We start from the raw sequence: 20,421 nt of genomic DNA on the forward strand, positions 1-20,421 counted from the left end.
TTTTACGAATATTATGCAATCTACTCGATGAAGTCAATTCATGATAACGTTTTAGGGACAATTATGCCCATTAAAATAATTAGCGTTGTTGTAATATGTAATAACAGTCATACTTTTAATAAGGATTGTTTACAAATAATTTATTTTATTTTGATGCCTTTTTCACAGACACTGCTCATTGGCTTGCGTTACGAAGATCTATCCTGGGATTTTGCAAAGCCGAGTGTAACCGATGATCCACAACGCATTACATGTATTTTTCTACAGGTAAGAAATACCACAGTTTGTTCTAATTACAGTTGGTCTCTCTACAGACGCGACTCTATATTTTACTAAGATTTTCCCCAAAATTTAACATGTCACTTAAGGCACATTTATGTAAGGTAGAAATGATTTACTTTTTTTGTAAATTTGGTTTTCAAAATGTAATAGGGTCTACTCATGAAATTTGAATCTTAGAAATTTGCTACCATAAAATACTTATTTTCATCCTAAACGTGTAATAAAAATGACCTACGAAAGTTTTTGATGCTTTATATTTACATTTTGATACAAATTTGTTCTATTTTACTGGATTTTCAAAATGTAGTGATGTTTTTCCTGAGAAATTTTTCAGAACGACCCTATTATTTAATATTTTCTTTGACAATTTATTTTCAATAACAACAATGTTGTTTTTGTAAATTTGTTAGTTATTGTAATTTATGCATCTACCTTATATAAATGGGCCTTGATATCACTCTGTTCATGTAGAACAGTAGTGCGATTTTCTAACACATTTTTTGAGTTACCGACAATTGTCGGTAAAATTAAAATTCTTATATTTTCGGTAATTACCGATGTTTTTCGGTAAGTTAGTGACGAATAAAAAGCTGTCGCAAAGTTCTACCGATAGCAAGAGTGTTGTCAACTTTTATTTGATCTTTTCATTCATAATTTTGCGTTTTAATTTTACCGATTTTTGTCGGTAACTCAAAAAATGTGTTAGAGAATCGCAATACAGGTCTATTTTCTAATAAAGATAGTGAATGTCTTAGTGAGGGTTGCCTGTGTTGAGGAAAGAGATATTTTAGTTAAGTAGGGATCTATTTTTAATACAGTCACTTGAAAAAGACAAACTTGTGATAAGCATACATCCTTATTCAACGAGATCGTTAGAATAAAATGAAATTAGAATTCCCATTGCCACATGTGTGGTATGTCTGCAATTTACACACATACAACACGAATGCTCAGACAGAGCATAACAAAGAGAACAAATATTTTGATTTGTTTTTGTTTTATAGCTTGTGTGCATACAAACTTACTAACACAATGTCACAAGTTGCCAATATTTTTATTACTTTTACATTCTTGCCGGTTCTCTTCTTGGTCACCCATGCTGCAGAATGATAACCATGTGTGTCGTGTTTGCTTGCCACATGTGAAAAAACGTAGTGTGTTAATGATCTCTCTATAAGATTGTATGGCAGATGCGATCGTACATCTTTATGCATTATGCCTCTCTCTTTTACAAACTAGTCTAAGGCAGACGTGACCAAAAAGAGAACAGCCCAAAATGTGAATGTATTCAAACTATTGGCAACTTATGACTGTGTGTTAGTGTGTTTTTATGCAGGCACGCTACAAAACAAAAACAAATCAAAACATTATCTCTTTTTCGTACCCTCTTTCTATGCATTCGGGTCGTATGTGTGTAAATTGCCGAAAAACTTCGGCACCGCTTTGTCAAAGAAGAACACATTTGGTCTAAGGTCATATTGTAATACATAGTAATAATGTAATACTTAGTTCTCAAGAAGTTTCGTTTATATAAATCCCGGTTTATCATAGGTCCTTCGAGCCGGATCAGTGGCCGATACGAAGAAGCTGGAAAGCTGACAATTTGCCTCAAAGGGTGGAAATTGGATCAGCAAAAGAAGAGTGGTGATAAATAAAAATAAGTTGAAGATTACATCACCACAGTTGCCTGTGAGTAATTGTTATTAGAATTTATTTTAAATTCCCCTGCGCATGCCATCCGATGTGTTTTGTTTGTTTTGGTTGAGGTTTCAATCTCATTTGATTGTTTTTAAGTCTGGAGTATTACCCCAATGGCTTAAACTTCATTATTACTTTCTGTAACAGAGAATAATGCTTTCAAAACGAACTGACAGTGTTACAAAATGGTACCAATATCATGGTTTCATCCCGGCGAAGGGAATTATCAATTGGCTTTTCAGCTTTTTGAAGTGATGCCTTTTTTTGCGAAAAACCGAACTCTTTAAGTGTCTAGTATTCTCAAATAAATGGGAATCACACTCACTTTTCTGCTTTCCCAAGAAACATCAGAGCAAAAATATTTACAAACAACTATTAGCCCGAATCAACTAAGATAACATCACCACAGTTGCCTGTGAGTAATTGTTGTTGGAAGTTTTTCAAATTTCCCTCCGCATGATACCCGCTGTTTTTGTTTTGGTTGAAGTTTCAATCTCATTTGATAGTTTTTAATTTTTTTTTCTTTCATTGAGTTCACCTTTTTTGTTTATTTCAAAAGTAAAAAAAAAAATTTACATTTCATTATTTACTAAGTCCCACGAAGCATTAGTTAGCTTGTATCTGGGTACAAGATCTATAATGTTTATGTATTAATTGAATAAACAAATTATTGTAGACTTCATTGTTTTTTAGCTATTTATATAGTGATTTTTCATAAGCTTATTTCTAATATGTTTATTTCTTTCTTTAACTATTTCTTTTGGAAATTCATTTAAAGTATTGGGTAGTGCAACAGAAAGCGAATATTTCCCATAATCGTTTTTGAAATTAGGGACGAAGATCTTTGAGGTTTTTATTTGCTGAATTTGTGCCTGTAATGATGCGTAGATTTTCTTGTTGTGTTTTATGTTCCATTTTTTTGCATAATTTTCACAATTCGATTTTGTGCAGTTTGGAGGTGCCTACAACATCTTGCATTTCCCCAGGCTGTAATCCCATGCCTCAGATGTGATTCAAGCAGTGAGAAGTAGGCTTGTTTGAGTACATGAAAGGGTGCACAATTCCCGAGATGGTACAGTGCGTACGATGATTGTTGTAGCTTCTTTTGGAGTTTTTGTGTATGAGTTTTCCATTTGAAATTTTTATCTAGGTATACTCCAAGGTACTTGTATGTTTCCACCAGTTCTAATTCTGTGCTACAGTTGTCGTTGAAAGGTTGATTAATTTGGGTATGGCTGTAGTGTAGGCAGTCTATATCATGGTATATGATTTTGATACTTTGTTTCGGTGTTGTTCTTGGTCTGATAAACATTACTTTGGTTTTTGAAGAGTTTATTATTAAACCGTTGTCATGAGACCATCTATTGATTATATTTAATTCATTTTGGAGTGTTGATATAGCGTTGTTTAATGACTTGTGACTTACTACAATGGTTGTGTCGTCAGCGTATGTGAACGTTGTGCTGTTTTTTAGCTGATTTGCCATTTCGATCGAATATATAATGTAGAGTATGGGACCCAGTTTTGAACCCTGTGGTACACCGAAAGGAGATTTCATCATTTCACTTGTAGTTTCGTCCACTTTAACGCAAAAGCTTCTAGATGAAAGATAATCTGCGAACCATTTTAATGCTTGTCCTCTGATACCGATCCTTGCAAGTGCGTCTTCTAGTTTCGAATGGGGCAGAGTGTCAAAAGCCTTACTGAAATCTATGAACAGTGCTAGACAGGCCTTGTTCTGGTTAAGGGATTCATTAATGTGATTAGACAAGTGGCCCAGGAGTTGGTTAATTTTTTTTTTCCTTTTTGAAAGCCAAATTGTTGTTTGTTTATGATTTTGTACGTCCTTAAAAATCTGTTTAGTCTCCGAACAATGACTTCTTCTAATACTTTTTCGAGGACTGGAAGTAATGCTATTGGCCGGTAATTATTATAGTCCGATCTGTCGCCATTTTTATAAATGGGTCTTATGATTGATTGTTTCATTACTTTTGGTATTGAAGCTTCATAGATACTGCTGTTTATCAATTTTGTTATTATCGGTGTTAATATGTTAGCATTGTTTTTCAAATCCACTGCTCTTATATCTATTATGTTATTGATTTCTTCCTCTGTTGCATATTCTAAGTATACTGAATTGTTAATTGTATTTGTAACACTTGTAGTTCGTGTGACAATGTAGCACGTATGTATGATTTTCATCACATTTTCATTAAATTTGACGGCAAAGTTTTGAGTTATATCGCTTAGTGATTCATTTTTGAAGTGTTTTTTGATTGAATTGTTTAAATTTTCTGATTTTTTCCCGGTGATTTGGTTGACGAGTTTCCAAGTGCCTCTGATGTTAGTTCGGTTTAGTAAAAATTTTTGATGGTAATAGTCATTTTTTGCTCTAATTATTTTTTATTTAAGCTGTTATTGAAGTTTTTGTATATTTTTTCGTTTATTTGATAATTCTTACTTTGCAACCACTTTTTGTATAATATTTCTTTAATGCTGCAGCAAGTTAATATATGTTCATTGAGCCAAAGATATTGGTTCCTCTTTTTAAGTTTTGATTGTTGTGTTTTTGAATTTCTGTATATGTTGTCGAAGGTTTAGTAATTATTATTGAAATGTTCGTTTGAGTTGCTTGAAATATTCATTAGTTGTTCCCAATCTGAGTTATTTAATTGTTGGTTGACTTTAGTGTTGCTTAACACGAAGTTTTCACTGTTTGGTGTATCTTGTTCATGATTCAATGCTTGCTTCGTCTCATCTATACAACCAAAGATTGCAAAATGATCGGATATATTGATTTCAATTACAGCCGCGTGAGTTTTTGAATTTTTTTTGTCCCACCTGGAGAATAAATGATCGATGCATGTAATAGATTTACTGGAGTTATCTTCTCTGGTCACTTTATTGATCATGCTAATTCAACCATATGAAGATAGAATGTTTAAGTAGTTGGTTGTTGTAGCGTTTTGTTGCAATATATCGATATTTATGTCACCCACAATAATTAAATTATTCTGTCTATTTATACCACTTATATTATTTTCCAATTCTTGTAAGAACCTTTTTGTATTTGTGTTTGGTGGCCGATATATTGGTATGATTGTAGTTGTTCTGTTCTTTGATGTAATATTAATTTGTTTTACTTCTGCCGATTCCATATTTATTTGTACTTCTTCATATTGAATATAGTTTTCAATGTAAATTGCGATTCCACCACCTCTCCGTTCTCTATTGTGGAATATTGCGTTGTATCCATCTATTAAATAATATGGGTTCTCATGATCGCAAATATTTGTTTCTGTTAATACGATTAATTGAATTTTATTTAATATTTTAGATACACTTGTTATGAAGGGCAAAAAGTTTTTTCTCAGTGATCTTATGTTTAAATGTATTACCGACATATTGCAATTCAGTAATTGTTGTTGGAAGTTTTTCAAATTTCCCTCCGCATGATACCCGCTGTTTTTGTTTTGGTTGAAGTTTCAATCTCATTTGATAGTTTTTAATTTTTTTTTCTTTCATTGAGTTCACCTTTTTTGTTTATTTCAAAAGTAAAAAAAAAATTTACATTTCATTATTTACTAAGTCCCACGAAGCATTAGTTAGCTTGTATCTGGGTACAAGATCTATAATGTTTATGTATTAATTGAATAAACAAATTATTGTAGACTTCATTGTTTTTTAGCTATTTATATAGTGATTTTTCATAAGCTTATTTCTAATATGTTTATTTCTTTCTTTAACTATTTCTTTTGGAAATTCATTTAAAGTATTGGGTAGTGCAACAGAAAGCGAATATTTCCCATAATCGTTTTTGAAATTAGGGACGAAGATCTTTGAGGTTTTTATTTGCTGAATTTGTGCCTGTAATGATGCGTAGATTTTCTTGTTGTGTTTTATGTTCCATTTTTTGCATAATTTTCACAATTCGATTTTGTGCAGTTTGGAGGTGCCTACAACATCTTGCATTTCCCCAGGCTGTAATCCCATGCCTCAGATGTGATTCAAGCAGTGAGAAGTAGGCTTGTTTGAGTACATGAAAGGGTGCACAATTCCCGAGATGGTACAGTGCGTACGATGATTGTTGTAGCTTCTTTTGGAGTTTTTGTGTATGAGTTTTCCATTTGAAATTTTTATCTAGGTATACTCCAAGGTACTTGTATGTTTCCACCAGTTCTAATTCTGTGCTACAGTTGTCGTTGAAAGGTTGATTAATTTGGGTATGGCTGTAGTGTAGGCAGTCTATATCATGGTATATGATTTTGATACTTTGTTTCGGTGTTGTTCTTGGTCTGATAAACATTACTTTGGTTTTTGAAGAGTTTATTATTAAACCGTTGTCATGAGACCATCTATTGATTATATTTAATTCATTTTGGAGTGTTGATATAGCGTTGTTTAATGACTTGTGACTTACTACAATGGTTGTGTCGTCAGCGTATGTGAACGTTGTGCTGTTTTTTAGCTGATTTGCCATTTCGTTCGAATATATAATGTAGAGTATGGGACCCAGTTTTGAACCCTGTGGTACACCGAAAGGAGATTTCATCATTTCACTTGTAGTTTCGTCCACTTTAACGCAAAAGCTTCTAGATGAAAGATAATCTGCGAACCATTTTAATGCTTGTCCTTTGATACCGATCCTTGCAAGTGCGTCTTCTAGTTTCGAATGGGGCAGAGTGTCAAAAGCCTTACTGAAATCTATGAACAGTGCTAGACACGCCTTGTTCTGGTTAAGGGATTCATTAATGTGATTAGACTAGTGGCCCAGGAGTTGGTTAATTTTTTTTCCTTTTTGAAAGCCAAATTGTTGTTTGTTTATGATTTTGTACGTCCTTAAAAATAGTCTCCGAACAATGACTTCTTCTAATACTTTTTCGAGGACTGGAAGTAATGCTATTGGCCGGTAATTATTATAGTCCGATCTGTCGCCATTTTTATAAATGGGTCTTATGATTGATTGTTTCATTACTTTTGGTATTGAAGCTTCATAGATACTGCTGTTTATCAATTTTGTTATTATCGGTGTTAATATGTTAGCATTGTTTTTCAAATCCACTGCTCTTATATCTATTATGTTATTGATTTCTTCCTCTGTTGCATATTCTAAGTATACTGAATTGTTAATTGTATTTGTAACACTTGTAGTTCGTGTGACAATGTAGCACGTATGTATGATTTTCATCACATTTTCATTAAATTTGACGGCAAAGTTTTGAGTTATATCGCTTAGTGATTCATTTTTGAAGTGTTTTTTGATTGAATTGTTTAAATTTTCTGATTTTTTCCCGGTGATTTGGTTGACGAGTTTCCAAGTGCCTCTGATGTTAGTTCGGTTTAGTAAAAATTTTTGATGGTAATAGTCATTTTTTGCTCTAATTATTTTTTATTTAAGCTGTTATTGAAGTTTTTGTATATTTTTTCGTTTATTTGATAATTCTTACTTTGCAACCACTTTTTGTATAATATTTCTTTAATGCTGCAGCAAGTTAATATATGTTCATTGAGCCAAAGATATTGGTTCCTCTTTTTAAGTTTTGATTGTTGTGTTTTTGAATTTCTGTATATGTTGTCGAAGGTTTAGTAATTATTATTGAAATGTTCGTTTGAGTTGCTTGAAATATTCATTAGTTGTTCCCAATCTGAGTTATTTAATTGTTGGTTGACTTTAGTGTTGCTTAACACGAAGTTTTCACTGTTTGGTGTATCTTGTTCATGATTCAATGCTTGCTTCGTCTCATCTATACAACCAAAGATTGCAAAATGATCGGATATATTGATTTCAATTACAGCCGCGTGAGTTTTTGAATTTTTTTTGTCCCACCTGGAGAATAAATGATCGATGCATGTAATAGATTTACTGGAGTTATCTTCTCTGGTCACTTTATTGATCATGCTAATTCAACCATATGAAGATAGAATGTTTAAGTAGTTGGTTGTTGTAGCGTTTTGTTGCAATATATCGATATTTATGTCACCCACAATAATTAAATTATTCTGTCTATTTATACCACTTATATTATTTTCCAATTCTTGTAAGAACCTTTTTGTATTTGTGTTTGGTGGCCGATATATTGGTATGATTGTAGTTGTTCTGTTCTTTGATGTAATATTAATTTGTTTTACTTCTGCCGATTCCATATTTATTTGTACTTCTTCATATTGAATATAGTTTTCAATGTAAATTGCGATTCCACCACCTCTCCGTTCTCTATTGTGGAATATTGCGTTGTATCCATCTATTAAATAATATGGGTTCTCATGATCGCAAATATTTGTTTCTGTTAATACGATTAATTGAATTTTATTTAATATTTTAGATACACTTGTTATGAAGGGCAAAAAGTTTTTTCTCAGTGATCTTATGTTTAAATGTATTACCGACATATTGCAATTCAGTAATTGTTGTTGGAAGTTTTTCAAATTTCCCTCCGCATGATACCCGCTGTTTTTGTTTTGGTTGAAGTTTCAATCTCATTTGATAGTTTTTAATTTTTTTTTCTTTCATTGAGTTCACCTTTTTTGTTTATTTCAAAAGTAAAAAAAAAATTTACATTTCATTATTTACTAAGTCCCACGAAGCATTAGTTAGCTTGTATCTGGGTACAAGATCTATAATGTTTATGTATTAATTGAATAAACAAATTATTGTAGACTTCATTGTTTTTTAGCTATTTATATAGTGATTTTTCATAAGCTTATTTCTAATATGTTTATTTCTTTCTTTAACTATTTCTTTTGGAAATTCATTTAAAGTATTGGGTAGTGCAACAGAAAGCGAATATTTCCCATAATCGTTTTTGAAATTAGGGACGAAGATCTTTGAGGTTTTTATTTGCTGAATTTGTGCCTGTAATGATGCGTAGATTTTCTTGTTGTGTTTTATGTTCCATTTTTTGCATAATTTTCACAATTCGATTTTGTGCAGTTTGGAGGTGCCTACAACATCTTGCATTTCCCCAGGCTGTAATCCCATGCCTCAGATGTGATTCAAGCAGTGAGAAGTAGGCTTGTTTGAGTACATGAAAGGGTGCACAATTCCCGAGATGGTACAGTGCGTACGATGATTGTTGTAGCTTCTTTTGGAGTTTTTGTGTATGAGTTTTCCATTTGAAATTTTTATCTAGGTATACTCCAAGGTACTTGTATGTTTCCACCAGTTCTAATTCTGTGCTACAGTTGTCGTTGAAAGGTTGATTAATTTGGGTATGGCTGTAGTGTAGGCAGTCTATATCATGGTATATGATTTTGATACTTTGTTTCGGTGTTGTTCTTGGTCTGATAAACATTACTTTGGTTTTTGAAGAGTTTATTATTAAACCGTTGTCATGAGACCATCTATTGATTATATTTAATTCATTTTGGAGTGTTGATATAGCGTTGTTTAATGACTTGTGACTTACTACAATGGTTGTGTCGTCAGCGTATGTGAACGTTGTGCTGTTTTTTAGCTGATTTGCCATTTCGTTCGAATATATAATGTAGAGTATGGGACCCAGTTTTGAACCCTGTGGTACACCGAAAGGAGATTTCATCATTTCACTTGTAGTTTCGTCCACTTTAACGCAAAAGCTTCTAGATGAAAGATAATCTGCGAACCATTTTAATGCTTGTCCTTTGATACCGATCCTTGCAAGTGCGTCTTCTAGTTTCGAATGGGGCAGAGTGTCAAAAGCCTTACTGAAATCTATGAACAGTGCTAGACAGGCCTTGTTCTGGTTAAGGGATTCATTAATGTGATTAGACAAGTGGCCCAGGAGTTGGTTAATTTTTTTTTCCTTTTTGAAAGCCAAATTGTTGTTTGTTTATGATTTTGTACGTCCTTAAAAATCTGTTTAGTCTCCGAACAATGACTTCTTCTAATACTTTTTCGAGGACTGGAAGTAATGCTATTGGCCGGTAATTATTATAGTCCGATCTGTCGCCATTTTTATAAATGGGTCTTATGATTGATTGTTTCATTACTTTTGGTATTGAAGCTTCATAGATACTGCTGTTTATCAATTTTGTTATTATCGGTGTTAATATGTTAGCATTGTTTTTCAAATCCACTGCTCTTATATCTATTATGTTATTGATTTCTTCCTCTGTTGCATATTCTAAGTATACTGAATTGTTAATTGTATTTGTAACACTTGTAGTTCGTGTGACAATGTAGCACGTATGTATGATTTTCATCACATTTTCATTAAATTTGACGGCAAAGTTTTGAGTTATATCGCTTAGTGATTCATTTTTGAAGTGTTTTTTGATTGAATTGTTTAAATTTTCTGATTTTTTCCCGGTGATTTGGTTGACGAGTTTCCAAGTGCCTCTGATGTTAGTTCGGTTTAGTAAAAATTTTTGATGGTAATAGTCATTTTTTGCTCTAATTATTTTTTATTTAAGCTGTTATTGAAGTTTTTGTATATTTTTTCGTTTATTTGATAATTCTTACTTTGCAACCACTTTTTGTATAATATTTCTTTAATGCTGCAGCAAGTTAATATATGTTCATTGAGCCAAAGATATTGGTTCCTCTTTTTAAGTTTTGATTGTTGTGTTTTTGAATTTCTGTATATGTTGTCGAAGGTTTAGTAATTATTATTGAAATGTTCGTTTGAGTTGCTTGAAATATTCATTAGTTGTTCCCAATCTGAGTTATTTAATTGTTGGTTGACTTTAGTGTTGCTTAACACGAAGTTTTCACTGTTTGGTGTATCTTGTTCATGATTCAATGCTTGCTTCGTCTCATCTATACAACCAAAGATTGCAAAATGATCGGATATATTGATTTCAATTACAGCCGCGTGAGTTTTTGAATTTTTTTTGTCCCACCTGGAGAATAAATGATCGATGCATGTAATAGATTTACTGGAGTTATCTTCTCTGGTCACTTTATTGATCATGCTAATTCAACCATATGAAGATAGAATGTTTAAGTAGTTGGTTGTTGTAGCGTTTTGTTGCAATATATCGATATTTATGTCACCCACAATAATTAAATTATTCTGTCTATTTATACCACTTATATTATTTTCCAATTCTTGTAAGAACCTTTTTGTATTTGTGTTTGGTGGCCGATATATTGGTATGATTGTAGTTGTTCTGTTCTTTGATGTAATATTAATTTGTTTTACTTCTGCCGATTCCATATTTATTTGTACTTCTTCATATTGTGACGGCAAAAATCCCTACGGTCATTTTTACCCACACCAATCGTGTGATCTTTTGTCGCTGCCCATAAATCTTTAATAAAATCATGTCCTCTCTTTATATCCTGCGTTTTATTTTAAAGGGAGTAGACACACTACGAGGTAACCCTAACTCACCGTCGTCATCACTACCTTTAGTGGTAATGATCAATAGTGTTGTTGTTGTGGTGACAATGTTTCTGGTAAACAAGTTACCGTTACTCCTGCGTAGAGTCCCACAGCATCATCACAACAGCATCAGCTCATCACTGCCATTGGTGGAGATGATCACTGGCTATGTTGTTGTGATGACAAATTGAAGTAAACAAGTTCCCGTTACTCCAATAAGAAAACACGTGGTGGGAGCTAGTATAAAAGGGGCGACCAAAACTAGAATTGGGACAGTCAGTAACAGACCAGCAAAGCGAGCACATCATTCGACGGTAAGTAACCCATTCAGAAGATTAGCCTTGGACATCCTTAGAGTACTTATCCAGGTCTCTAAGCCAGGAATCCTTGCATCCTTGCCTATCTTTTGATCCTTGAATATCCTTTGATCCTAACATATCCTTTGATCCTTACATATCCTTTGATCCTTGCATATCCTTTGATCCTTACATATCCTTTGATCCTTACATATCCTTTGATCCTAGCGTATCCTTTGATCCTTACATATCCTTTGATCCTTGAATATCCTTGTAGTGCTTGAGTACTTATTAAGGTCTCTTGCAACCGTAGACTTGAATATCCTTGTAGTGCTTGAGTACTTATTAAGGTCTCTTGCCACCGTAGCCTTTGATTATCCTTGTAGTGCTTGAGTACTTATTAAGGTCTCTTGCAATCGTAGACTTGAATATCCTTGTAGTGCTTGAGTACTTATTAAGGTCTCTTGCAACCGTAGCCTTGATTATCCTTGTAGTGCTTGAGTACTTATTAAGGTCTCTTGCAACCGTAGCCTTTGATTATCCTTGTAGTGCTTGAGTACTTATTAAGGTCTCTTGCAACCGTAACCTTGATTATCCTTGTAGTGCTTGAGTACTTATTAAGGTCTCTTGCAATCGTAGCCTTGATTATCCTTGCAGTGCTTGAGTACTTATTAAGGTCTCTTGCAACCGTAGCCTTGGATTATCCTTGTAGTGCTTGAGTACTTATTAAGGTCTCTTGCAACCGTAGCCTTGATTATCCTTGTAGTGCTTGAGTACTTATTAAGGTCTCTTGCAACCGTAGCCTTGATTATCCTTGTAGTGCTTGAGTACTTATTAAGGTCTCTTGCAACCGTAGCCTTTGATTATCCTTGTAGTGCTTGAGTACTTATTAAGGTCTCTTGCAACCGTAGCCGTGATTATCCTTGTAGTGCTTGAGTACTTATTAAGGTCTCTTGCAATCGTAGCCTTGATTATCCTTGTAGTGCTTGAGTACTTATTAAGGTCTCTTGCCACCGTAGTCTTTGATTATCCTTGTAGTGCTTGAGTACTTATTAAGGTCTCTTGCAACCGTAGCCTTGATTATCCTTGTAGTGCTTGAGTACTTATTAAGGTCTCTTGCAATCGTAGACTTGAATATCCTTGTAGTGCTTGAGTACTTATTAAGGTCTCTTGCAACCGTAGCCTTGATTATCCTTGTAGTGCTGGAGTACTTATTAAGGTCTCTCGCAACCGTAGCCTTGTATATCCTTGTAGTGATTGAGTACTTATTAAGGTCTCTTGCAGCCGTAGCTGTGAAAATCCTTGTAGGTCCTGCGTGAGGACTTATCCAGGTCTCTCGCATATCAGCTGATCCTGTAGCCTTAGACGATCCATCCCATATCCCGGAGATCCAGAGTACTTATCCAGGTCTCTGGCCTATTAATCCCCGACTCTCCTGGCTTATCGAGTACTTATCCAGGTCTCGAAGTGATGAACTTGGTGGCTTAGAATTCCTGTGCGGACTGAGGACCGAATTATCACTTTATTTATATTAAGTAGATTAAGCTAACTTTAAAGAGAAACGCTCTATTTACGAGCACAATAAAAGTGCACTAAACGGTAACAACTGTCTTTTCCTTTCTGTCTCAAATAAATAAATTTTCTGTAAGGATCCTTGGACCCCGACTAGCTACTCTAGCCATAGGGGGGAAAACCCGTCGTTACAGTGGCGCCCGAGCAGGGACAGAAAGGTTTAGACAGTGTGTGTAGAGATAAGTGGTTAAGTGAAGTGACAAAGTGAGTAAACAAAGTGAAACAGAGATAATATGGCGTTAGAGATCCGCGTGTCCTGGGCATACAGCCTCCGCAAGGAAGAACTCAATAAATACCTGGCGGAATTCAAGTGCGAAGTAGAGGGAACGGTGGAAGAGCAACGGAAGAGATTCGCCGCGTTCCTTGGCCAATTACACGACGCAGAAGTCACAAAAAGGTTGCTAGAACTCCAAGCCGTCCACGAGAAAGAGTCGAAAGTGGCATCCCCACGTACGCTAAGTGAGACAGATGGTGCTGAAGCCCCGCGTTTAGAGCTGCCTACCACAAAAGCAAAAAAGACACTTGACCTCCAGAGCACAGCTGAGCAAGTTCGGAAGTGGGGCGTTAGTTTCACCGGTGAGAGTAAGCCCTTCGAATTCGTGGAGAGATTAGAAGAACGGGCCGAAATGTATATGATACCTAAAAGAGACTTGATCAAGATGATGCCGGAGGTACTCCACGGACGGGCGCTGATGTGGTTCAGAAATAACCGTAAGCCATGGCAGACCTGGGATTCGTTCAAAAGGGACTTCCTGAAATTCTTTCTCCCACCGAGATTCCTTGAGAATTTGGAGGATGAAATCCGGCAACGAAAGCAGAAGCCCCGGGAATTATTCAAGGACTACATGTTGGCCATGCAGGACCTCATGCGTCACAGTAGCCACACTGAACAACAGAAGGTGGAACGAATTTTCCAAAACGCATCACCAGAATACATGTGGTACATACGGCGAAAGGACTTCACTGACCTGGCAGGCCTACTAGAAATGGCCGAAGACCTGGAGAGTATACCAGCCATGCCAAGCGTTCCCAGGGACCACCACCGAAGAATTGAGCAAGAAAACCCTAAGAGAAACCCCGAGCAAGCAATTAACCCTACCACGGCCTGTCGAAGGTGCGGACAGGAGGGACACTTCGCCACTGGCTGTCGTAATCCCCAGATACTCTTTTGTTGGGAATGCGGTCGGAGAGGTGTCAGAACGATCCAGTGCTGTCGGCAGCGAGCGGGAAACGGACAACGAGCCCCCAGAGAGGTAGGAAATGCGGGCTCCAAGACAAGATATCCTACCACAGAGGGACCACTCTCGAATTCCAAGACTCACGCTTAGTAGCGAATATCTCCATTAGAGAACGCCTTTGGTCAGCAACGGTCGATACGGGAGCCACGAAGTGCTTTGTCAGCGAATCCTGTGCACACGCAATAGATCCCGATGGAGTTAAGACAACCCGAAGCACTACCATTAGCTTAGCCGACGGTTCCAGACGACAAATCCACCAAAGCCTGCTCGTGGAGGTAATATTCGGAAGGTGCCGTCTCAACATTGAATTCTTAGTATTACCAGATGCACGCGAGGACATAATACTGGGGCTGGATTTTCTTCTGCAGAGCCAAACCAAAATAGTATGCGCCGGACTGAGCTGTGTCCTCCCGATCCCCGAAGAAACAACACCAGGAATCTTAAGATGTCGACATCTCACCATTACATCCGATCAGTCCGAGTCAGATGAAGATAAGAACAGCCCTAACACGGAAGCGGCCGAGACACAGCAGCAGAGTCCACCACCCACAGTGAGTGTTTCGAACATAAGCGATCAAGAGAGAGCAAATGCTTTCCTAAATGAAGAGCTCCAAAAATTCAGTGAATTGCACGGTGTTTCCACAGTCGCTACTCATAGGATCGTGATGAATGACGATCGACCTTTTAAGCTACGATACGCAGCGAGAAATCCGGCAATGCAAGCTATTATTCACGAGAAGGTCAACGAACTACTGGCGAAAGGCTTTATTGAACCATCGAGGAGTCCTTATAACTCCCCTATCACCTTAGCACGGAAGAAGAACGGCACGTGGAGACTCTGTATGGATTTTCGTCATCTGAACAGTAAGTCGAGTCCCGATGCCTACCCCTTGCCCAGGATTTCGTCCATTCTTGACCGCCTAAGAGAAGCCAACTATGTGAGTAGCCTAGATCTAAAGGACGGGTATTGGCAAATACCGTTGGAGATGTCCAGCCGAAAATACACGGCATTTACCGTACCTGGTAGAGGATTGTACCAGTGGTGTGTAATGCCATTCGGCCTGCACTCGGCTCCAGCAACGTTCCAGCGCGCACTTGACACAGTAATCGGGGCCGATATGGAACCACACGCTTTTGCTTACTTGGACGACATCATCGTCATAGGTCGGACGTTGGAGGAACATCTGGAAAACTTAAAAGAGGTGTTCCGTAGACTGAGAAGCGTCAACCTTAGAATCAACCCAGACAAGTGCGAGTTTTTTAAGAAGGAGACAAAATATCTTGGTCATGTGGTGAGCGCTCAGGGTATCCACACAGACCCTGACAAGATAGCAGCGATAAGAGAGCTACCAGCACCAACGAGCCTTAAGGAACTTCGTCGATTCCTCGGGATTGTCTCATGGTACAGACGATTCGTCCCGGAATTCGCGACAATAGCCCATCCTCTCACCTCCATGCTAAAGAAAGGGAAACACTGGCGGTGGACGGAAGATCAACAAACGGTCTTCGAAATCCTGAAACTACGACTGACTGAAGCACCTGTTTTAGCGTGTCCTGATTTTTCTGTACCATTCACCCTGCAAACCGATGCTAGTGACAACGGATTAGGCGCCGTTTTGACACAAGTCCTCGACGGGAGCGAAAGAGTCATTGCGTACGCTAGCAGAGTCCTAAATGGAGCCGAGAAAAACTACTCCGCTACGGAGAAAGAGTGCCTAGCAATTATTTGGGGAATACGGAAGATGCGCCCCTACCTGGAGGGTTACCACTTCAATGTGATCACCGATCACCTTTCCTTGAAGTGGCTTAACTCCATTGAGAACCCTACCGGAAGACTGGCTCGATGGGCCCTTGAACTCCAGCAATATAAATTCTCGATCCAGTATCGCAAAGGACGAAATAATATCATAGCCGACGCACTATCCCGCCAACCTCTGGAATATCTTAGAAAGGCTACCGTGGAGTCGAACGACTGTCCCTGGATCGCGAAGAAGATGGCTGGCATGAAGGACAATCCAGAAAAATTTTCCGACTATGCCGTGGTGGATCAGCAGTTGTTCCGACATATCGCAGGGAACAAACATGACGAGGATTGTGCACCCTGGAAGCTCTGCGTTCCCACATCCCAACGAGAGAGGGTGTTGCGGGAAAACCATAGCCAGGTAGCAGCAGGACACATGGGAATACGTAAAACGATAAACCGAATTTGTAGCAGATATTACTGGCCGGGCATGTCGAGAGACATAACCAAATTTGTGAGAAGTTGTGAATCCTGCCAAAAATTCAAACCCTATCAGGTCGCTCCAGCGGGAGAGATGCTGGTATCTGTACCCGAAGAACCATGGGCAACAGTTTGTACAGACTACGTGGGGCCCCTGCCGAGGACGAAACACGGAAACACGATGCTCTTGGTTTTTTTTGATCGTTTCTCCAAATGGGTTGAACTGGTGCCACAGAGGAGAGCCACCGCGGAGGGAGTTGTGAAAGCATTTCGGGAGAGGATACTCGCTCGGTTTGGTACACCGAAGGTACTCATCTCGGACAACGGGAGCCAGTTCACCAGTAAGGTACTTAAGAAATACTTGCGAGAGATAGGGGTTCATCACCAATTGACGGCACCGTACTGTCCACAAGAAAACCCTACTGAGAGAGCCAATAGGACTATCAAAACAATGATCGCTCAAATAAGCCAAAACAAGCACAACAGGTGGGACGACTTCCTTCCAGAAATCTCCCTTGCTATCAACACGGCCACCTCAGAGTCCACAGGATATAGCCCAGCGTATCTCACTCAATGTCGCGAACCGAGACTCCCTACCACTCTGTATGACGAAGCAGTCCTTGGTACGGGAAACACAAAGAAGGCACCGGAGGAACGGGAATCTGACCTACAGGAGGTATTTAAAATAGTACGGAACCAGCTTAGCCGGGCCGCAGTGGAACAACGTAGGCACTATAATCTTCGCCGCCGTTCTTGGAAACCTATTGTCGGAGAACGCGTTTTGGTGAAACAGCACCCACAGTCAAAGGCAATCGACCAATTCGCAGCCAAACTCGCTCCTAAGTATGATGGGCCATTCTCTGTCATTGAATTCATTTCCCCGGTAATCGTCAGGTTGCAAGGACAAGACGAACGCTCGACCAAAGTAGCTCATCTTAGCGAGCTAAAACCATTCACCTCAAGCTAATTCACGTTTCTTTTGTCTCCTTCACAGTTAACCTTAAAACCATGCCATCCAACAAGACCATGCCACGAACCAAGGCAGCCATGAAGCAAGGTGGCAATTTCCCAACAACAATGCCGTGCAAGGTACCATTGGTGAAACTCACTCCCCAGAGCATCATCCAAATTATGCAGGAGTTAAAGACCGCCTCGCGCCCCCGCCCAGAAGAAATCAGGGAGGCTTTACACACCCTTAGACGCAGGGGACTTGTGGCCGAACCCGTCTCAGAGGTGATCACGATATCTTCGGATGATGAAGCCTACACCCCACCAAGGCCTAATAAACGAGCCCGTGAAGCACCCGCAACACCATCGCCCACGGTATCACCGATGTCGAGAAACAGATCGGGGCCCCAGTTGGCACCCCACGGCGACTGGGACTGGATGATTCCGAGCCCAGCCTCAGTTAAGTCGAACGGGCTTCCTAATACCCCAGGAAGAAACATAAATTTGGCTACCCCTAGTAGCACCGTAATCGGTAGTCCTGGGAGCGACGTCATCTTCATCGACAACTGCATGGAGGAAACCCCAAATCCACAGAGCTCAGCCCGGACAAGACAACCGGTGGAGAAGGGGCCACAGATCCGGAGCGCGGTAGTTGTACCAGATAGGGTGGAGACAGCGGTCGATTTTGTTTGTGACATCGAGCTACCAGCACAGGTTGAACGGGAACTGCAACCCTACCTAAAAACGGCAGTAGCACTGCACCGCCCCGGGGAGCAGTACAAGAGAGTGGTCGCGGTCCAGGGCCAAAAATTCAGGATTCTCGTTGGACGAAAAGGACAGGTTGTGGTAATCCCAAGGTCTTAAAAGACCCCACCCAAGGAAGGGGGGAAGTGTGACGGCAAAAATCCCTACGGTCATTTTTACCCACACCAATCGTGTGATCTTTTGTCGCTGCCCATAAATCTTTAATAAAATCATGTCCTCTCTTTATATCCTGCGTTTTATTTTAAAGGGAGTAGACACACTACGAGGTAACCCTAACTCACCGTCGTCATCACTACCTTTAGTGGTAATGATCAATAGTGTTGTTGTTGTGGTGACAATGTTTCTGGTAAACAAGTTACCGTTACTCCTGCGTAGAGTCCCACAGCATCATCACAACAGCATCAGCTCATCACTGCCATTGGTGGAGATGATCACTGGCTATGTTGTTGTGATGACAAATTGAAGTAAACAAGTTCCCGTTACTCCAATAAGAAAACACGTGGTGGGAGCTAGTATAAAAGGGGCGACCAAAACTAGAATTGGGACAGTCAGTAACAGACCAGCAAAGCGAGCACATCATTCGACGGTAAGTAACCCATTCAGAAGATTAGCCTTGGACATCCTTAGAGTACTTATCCAGGTCTCTAAGCCAGGAATCCTTGCATCCTTGCCTATCTTTTGATCCTTGAATATCCTTTGATCCTAACATATCCTTTGATCCTTACATATCCTTTGATCCTTGCATATCCTTTGATCCTTACATATCCTTTGATCCTTACATATCCTTTGATCCTAGCGTATCCTTTGATCCTTACATATCCTTTGATCCTTGAATATCCTTGTAGTGCTTGAGTACTTATTAAGGTCTCTTGCAACCGTAGACTTGAATATCCTTGTAGTGCTTGAGTACTTATTAAGGTCTCTTGCAATCGTAGACTTGAATATCCTTGTAGTGCTTGAGTACTTATTAAGGTCTCTTGCAACCGTAGCCTTGATTATCCTTGTAGTGCTTGAGTACTTATTAAGGTCTCTTGCAACCGTAGCCTTTGATTATCCTTGTAGTGCTTGAGTACTTATTAAGGTCTCTTGCAACCGTAACCTTGATTATCCTTGTAGTGCTTGAGTACTTATTAAGGTCTCTTGCAATCGTAGCCTTGATTATCCTTGCAGTGCTTGAGTACTTATTAAGGTCTCTTGCAACCGTAGCCTTGGATTATCCTTGTAGTGCTTGAGTACTTATTAAGGTCTCTTGCAACCGTAGCCTTGATTATCCTTGTAGTGCTTGAGTACTTATTAAGGTCTCTTGCAACCGTAGCCTTGATTATCCTTGTAGTGCTTGAGTACTTATTAAGGTCTCTTGCAACCGTAGCCTTTGATTATCCTTGTAGTGCTTGAGTACTTATTAAGGTCTCTTGGAACCGTAGCCGTGATTATCCTTGTAGTGCTTGAGTACTTATTAAGGTCTCTTGCAATCGTAGCCTTGATTATCCTTGTAGTGCTTGAGTACTTATTAAGGTCTCTTGCCACCGTAGTCTTTGATTATCCTTGTAGTGCTTGAGTACTTATTAAGGTCTCTTGCAACCGTAGCCTTGATTATCCTTGTAGTGCTTGAGTACTTATTAAGGTCTCTTGCAATCGTAGACTTGAATATCCTTGTAGTGCTTGAGTACTTATTAAGGTCTCTTGCAACCGTAGCCTTGATTATCCTTGTAGTGCTGGAGTACTTATTAAGGTCTCTCGCAACCGTAGCCTTGTATATCCTTGTAGTGATTGAGTACTTATTAAGGTCTCTTGCAGCCGTAGCTTTGAAAATCCTTGTAGGTCCTGCGTGAGGACTTATCCAGGTCTCTCGCATATCAGCTGATCCTGTAGCCTTAGACGATCCATCCCATATCCCGGAGATCCAGAGTACTTATCCAGGTCTCTGGCCTATTAATCCCCGACTCTCCTGGCTTATCGAGTACTTATCCAGGTCTCGAAGTGATGAACTTGGTGGCTTAGAATTCCTGTGCGGACTGAGGACCGAATTATCACTTTATTTATATTAAGTAGATTAAGCTAACTTTAAAGAGAAACGCTCTATTTACGAGCACAAT

General features: G+C 38.7%; 1 protein-coding gene across 19 annotated transcripts in view; it reads left to right on the forward strand.

Moving 5' to 3' along the window:
- The window catches only part of Bili (FERM domain-containing protein 8 Bili), a 1,367,054-nt gene that overhangs the window by 1,014,970 nt on the left and 331,663 nt on the right, over window positions 1-20,421 (forward strand). For all 19 annotated transcript variants that reach the window (XM_073956031.1, XM_073956053.1, XM_073956086.1 and 16 more), the window contains one exon: window positions 169-267. In XM_073956031.1, the coding sequence (XP_073812132.1) occupies window positions 169-267 (99 nt within the window). The remainder of the gene's footprint in view (window positions 1-168; window positions 268-20,421) is intronic.

The sequence above is a fragment of the Musca autumnalis genome, unplaced genomic scaffold (genome assembly GCF_047663935.1).
Source record: "Musca autumnalis isolate F117 unplaced genomic scaffold, ASM4766393v1 scaffold_1, whole genome shotgun sequence".
Lineage (NCBI taxonomy): Eukaryota > Metazoa > Arthropoda > Insecta > Diptera > Muscidae > Musca > Musca autumnalis.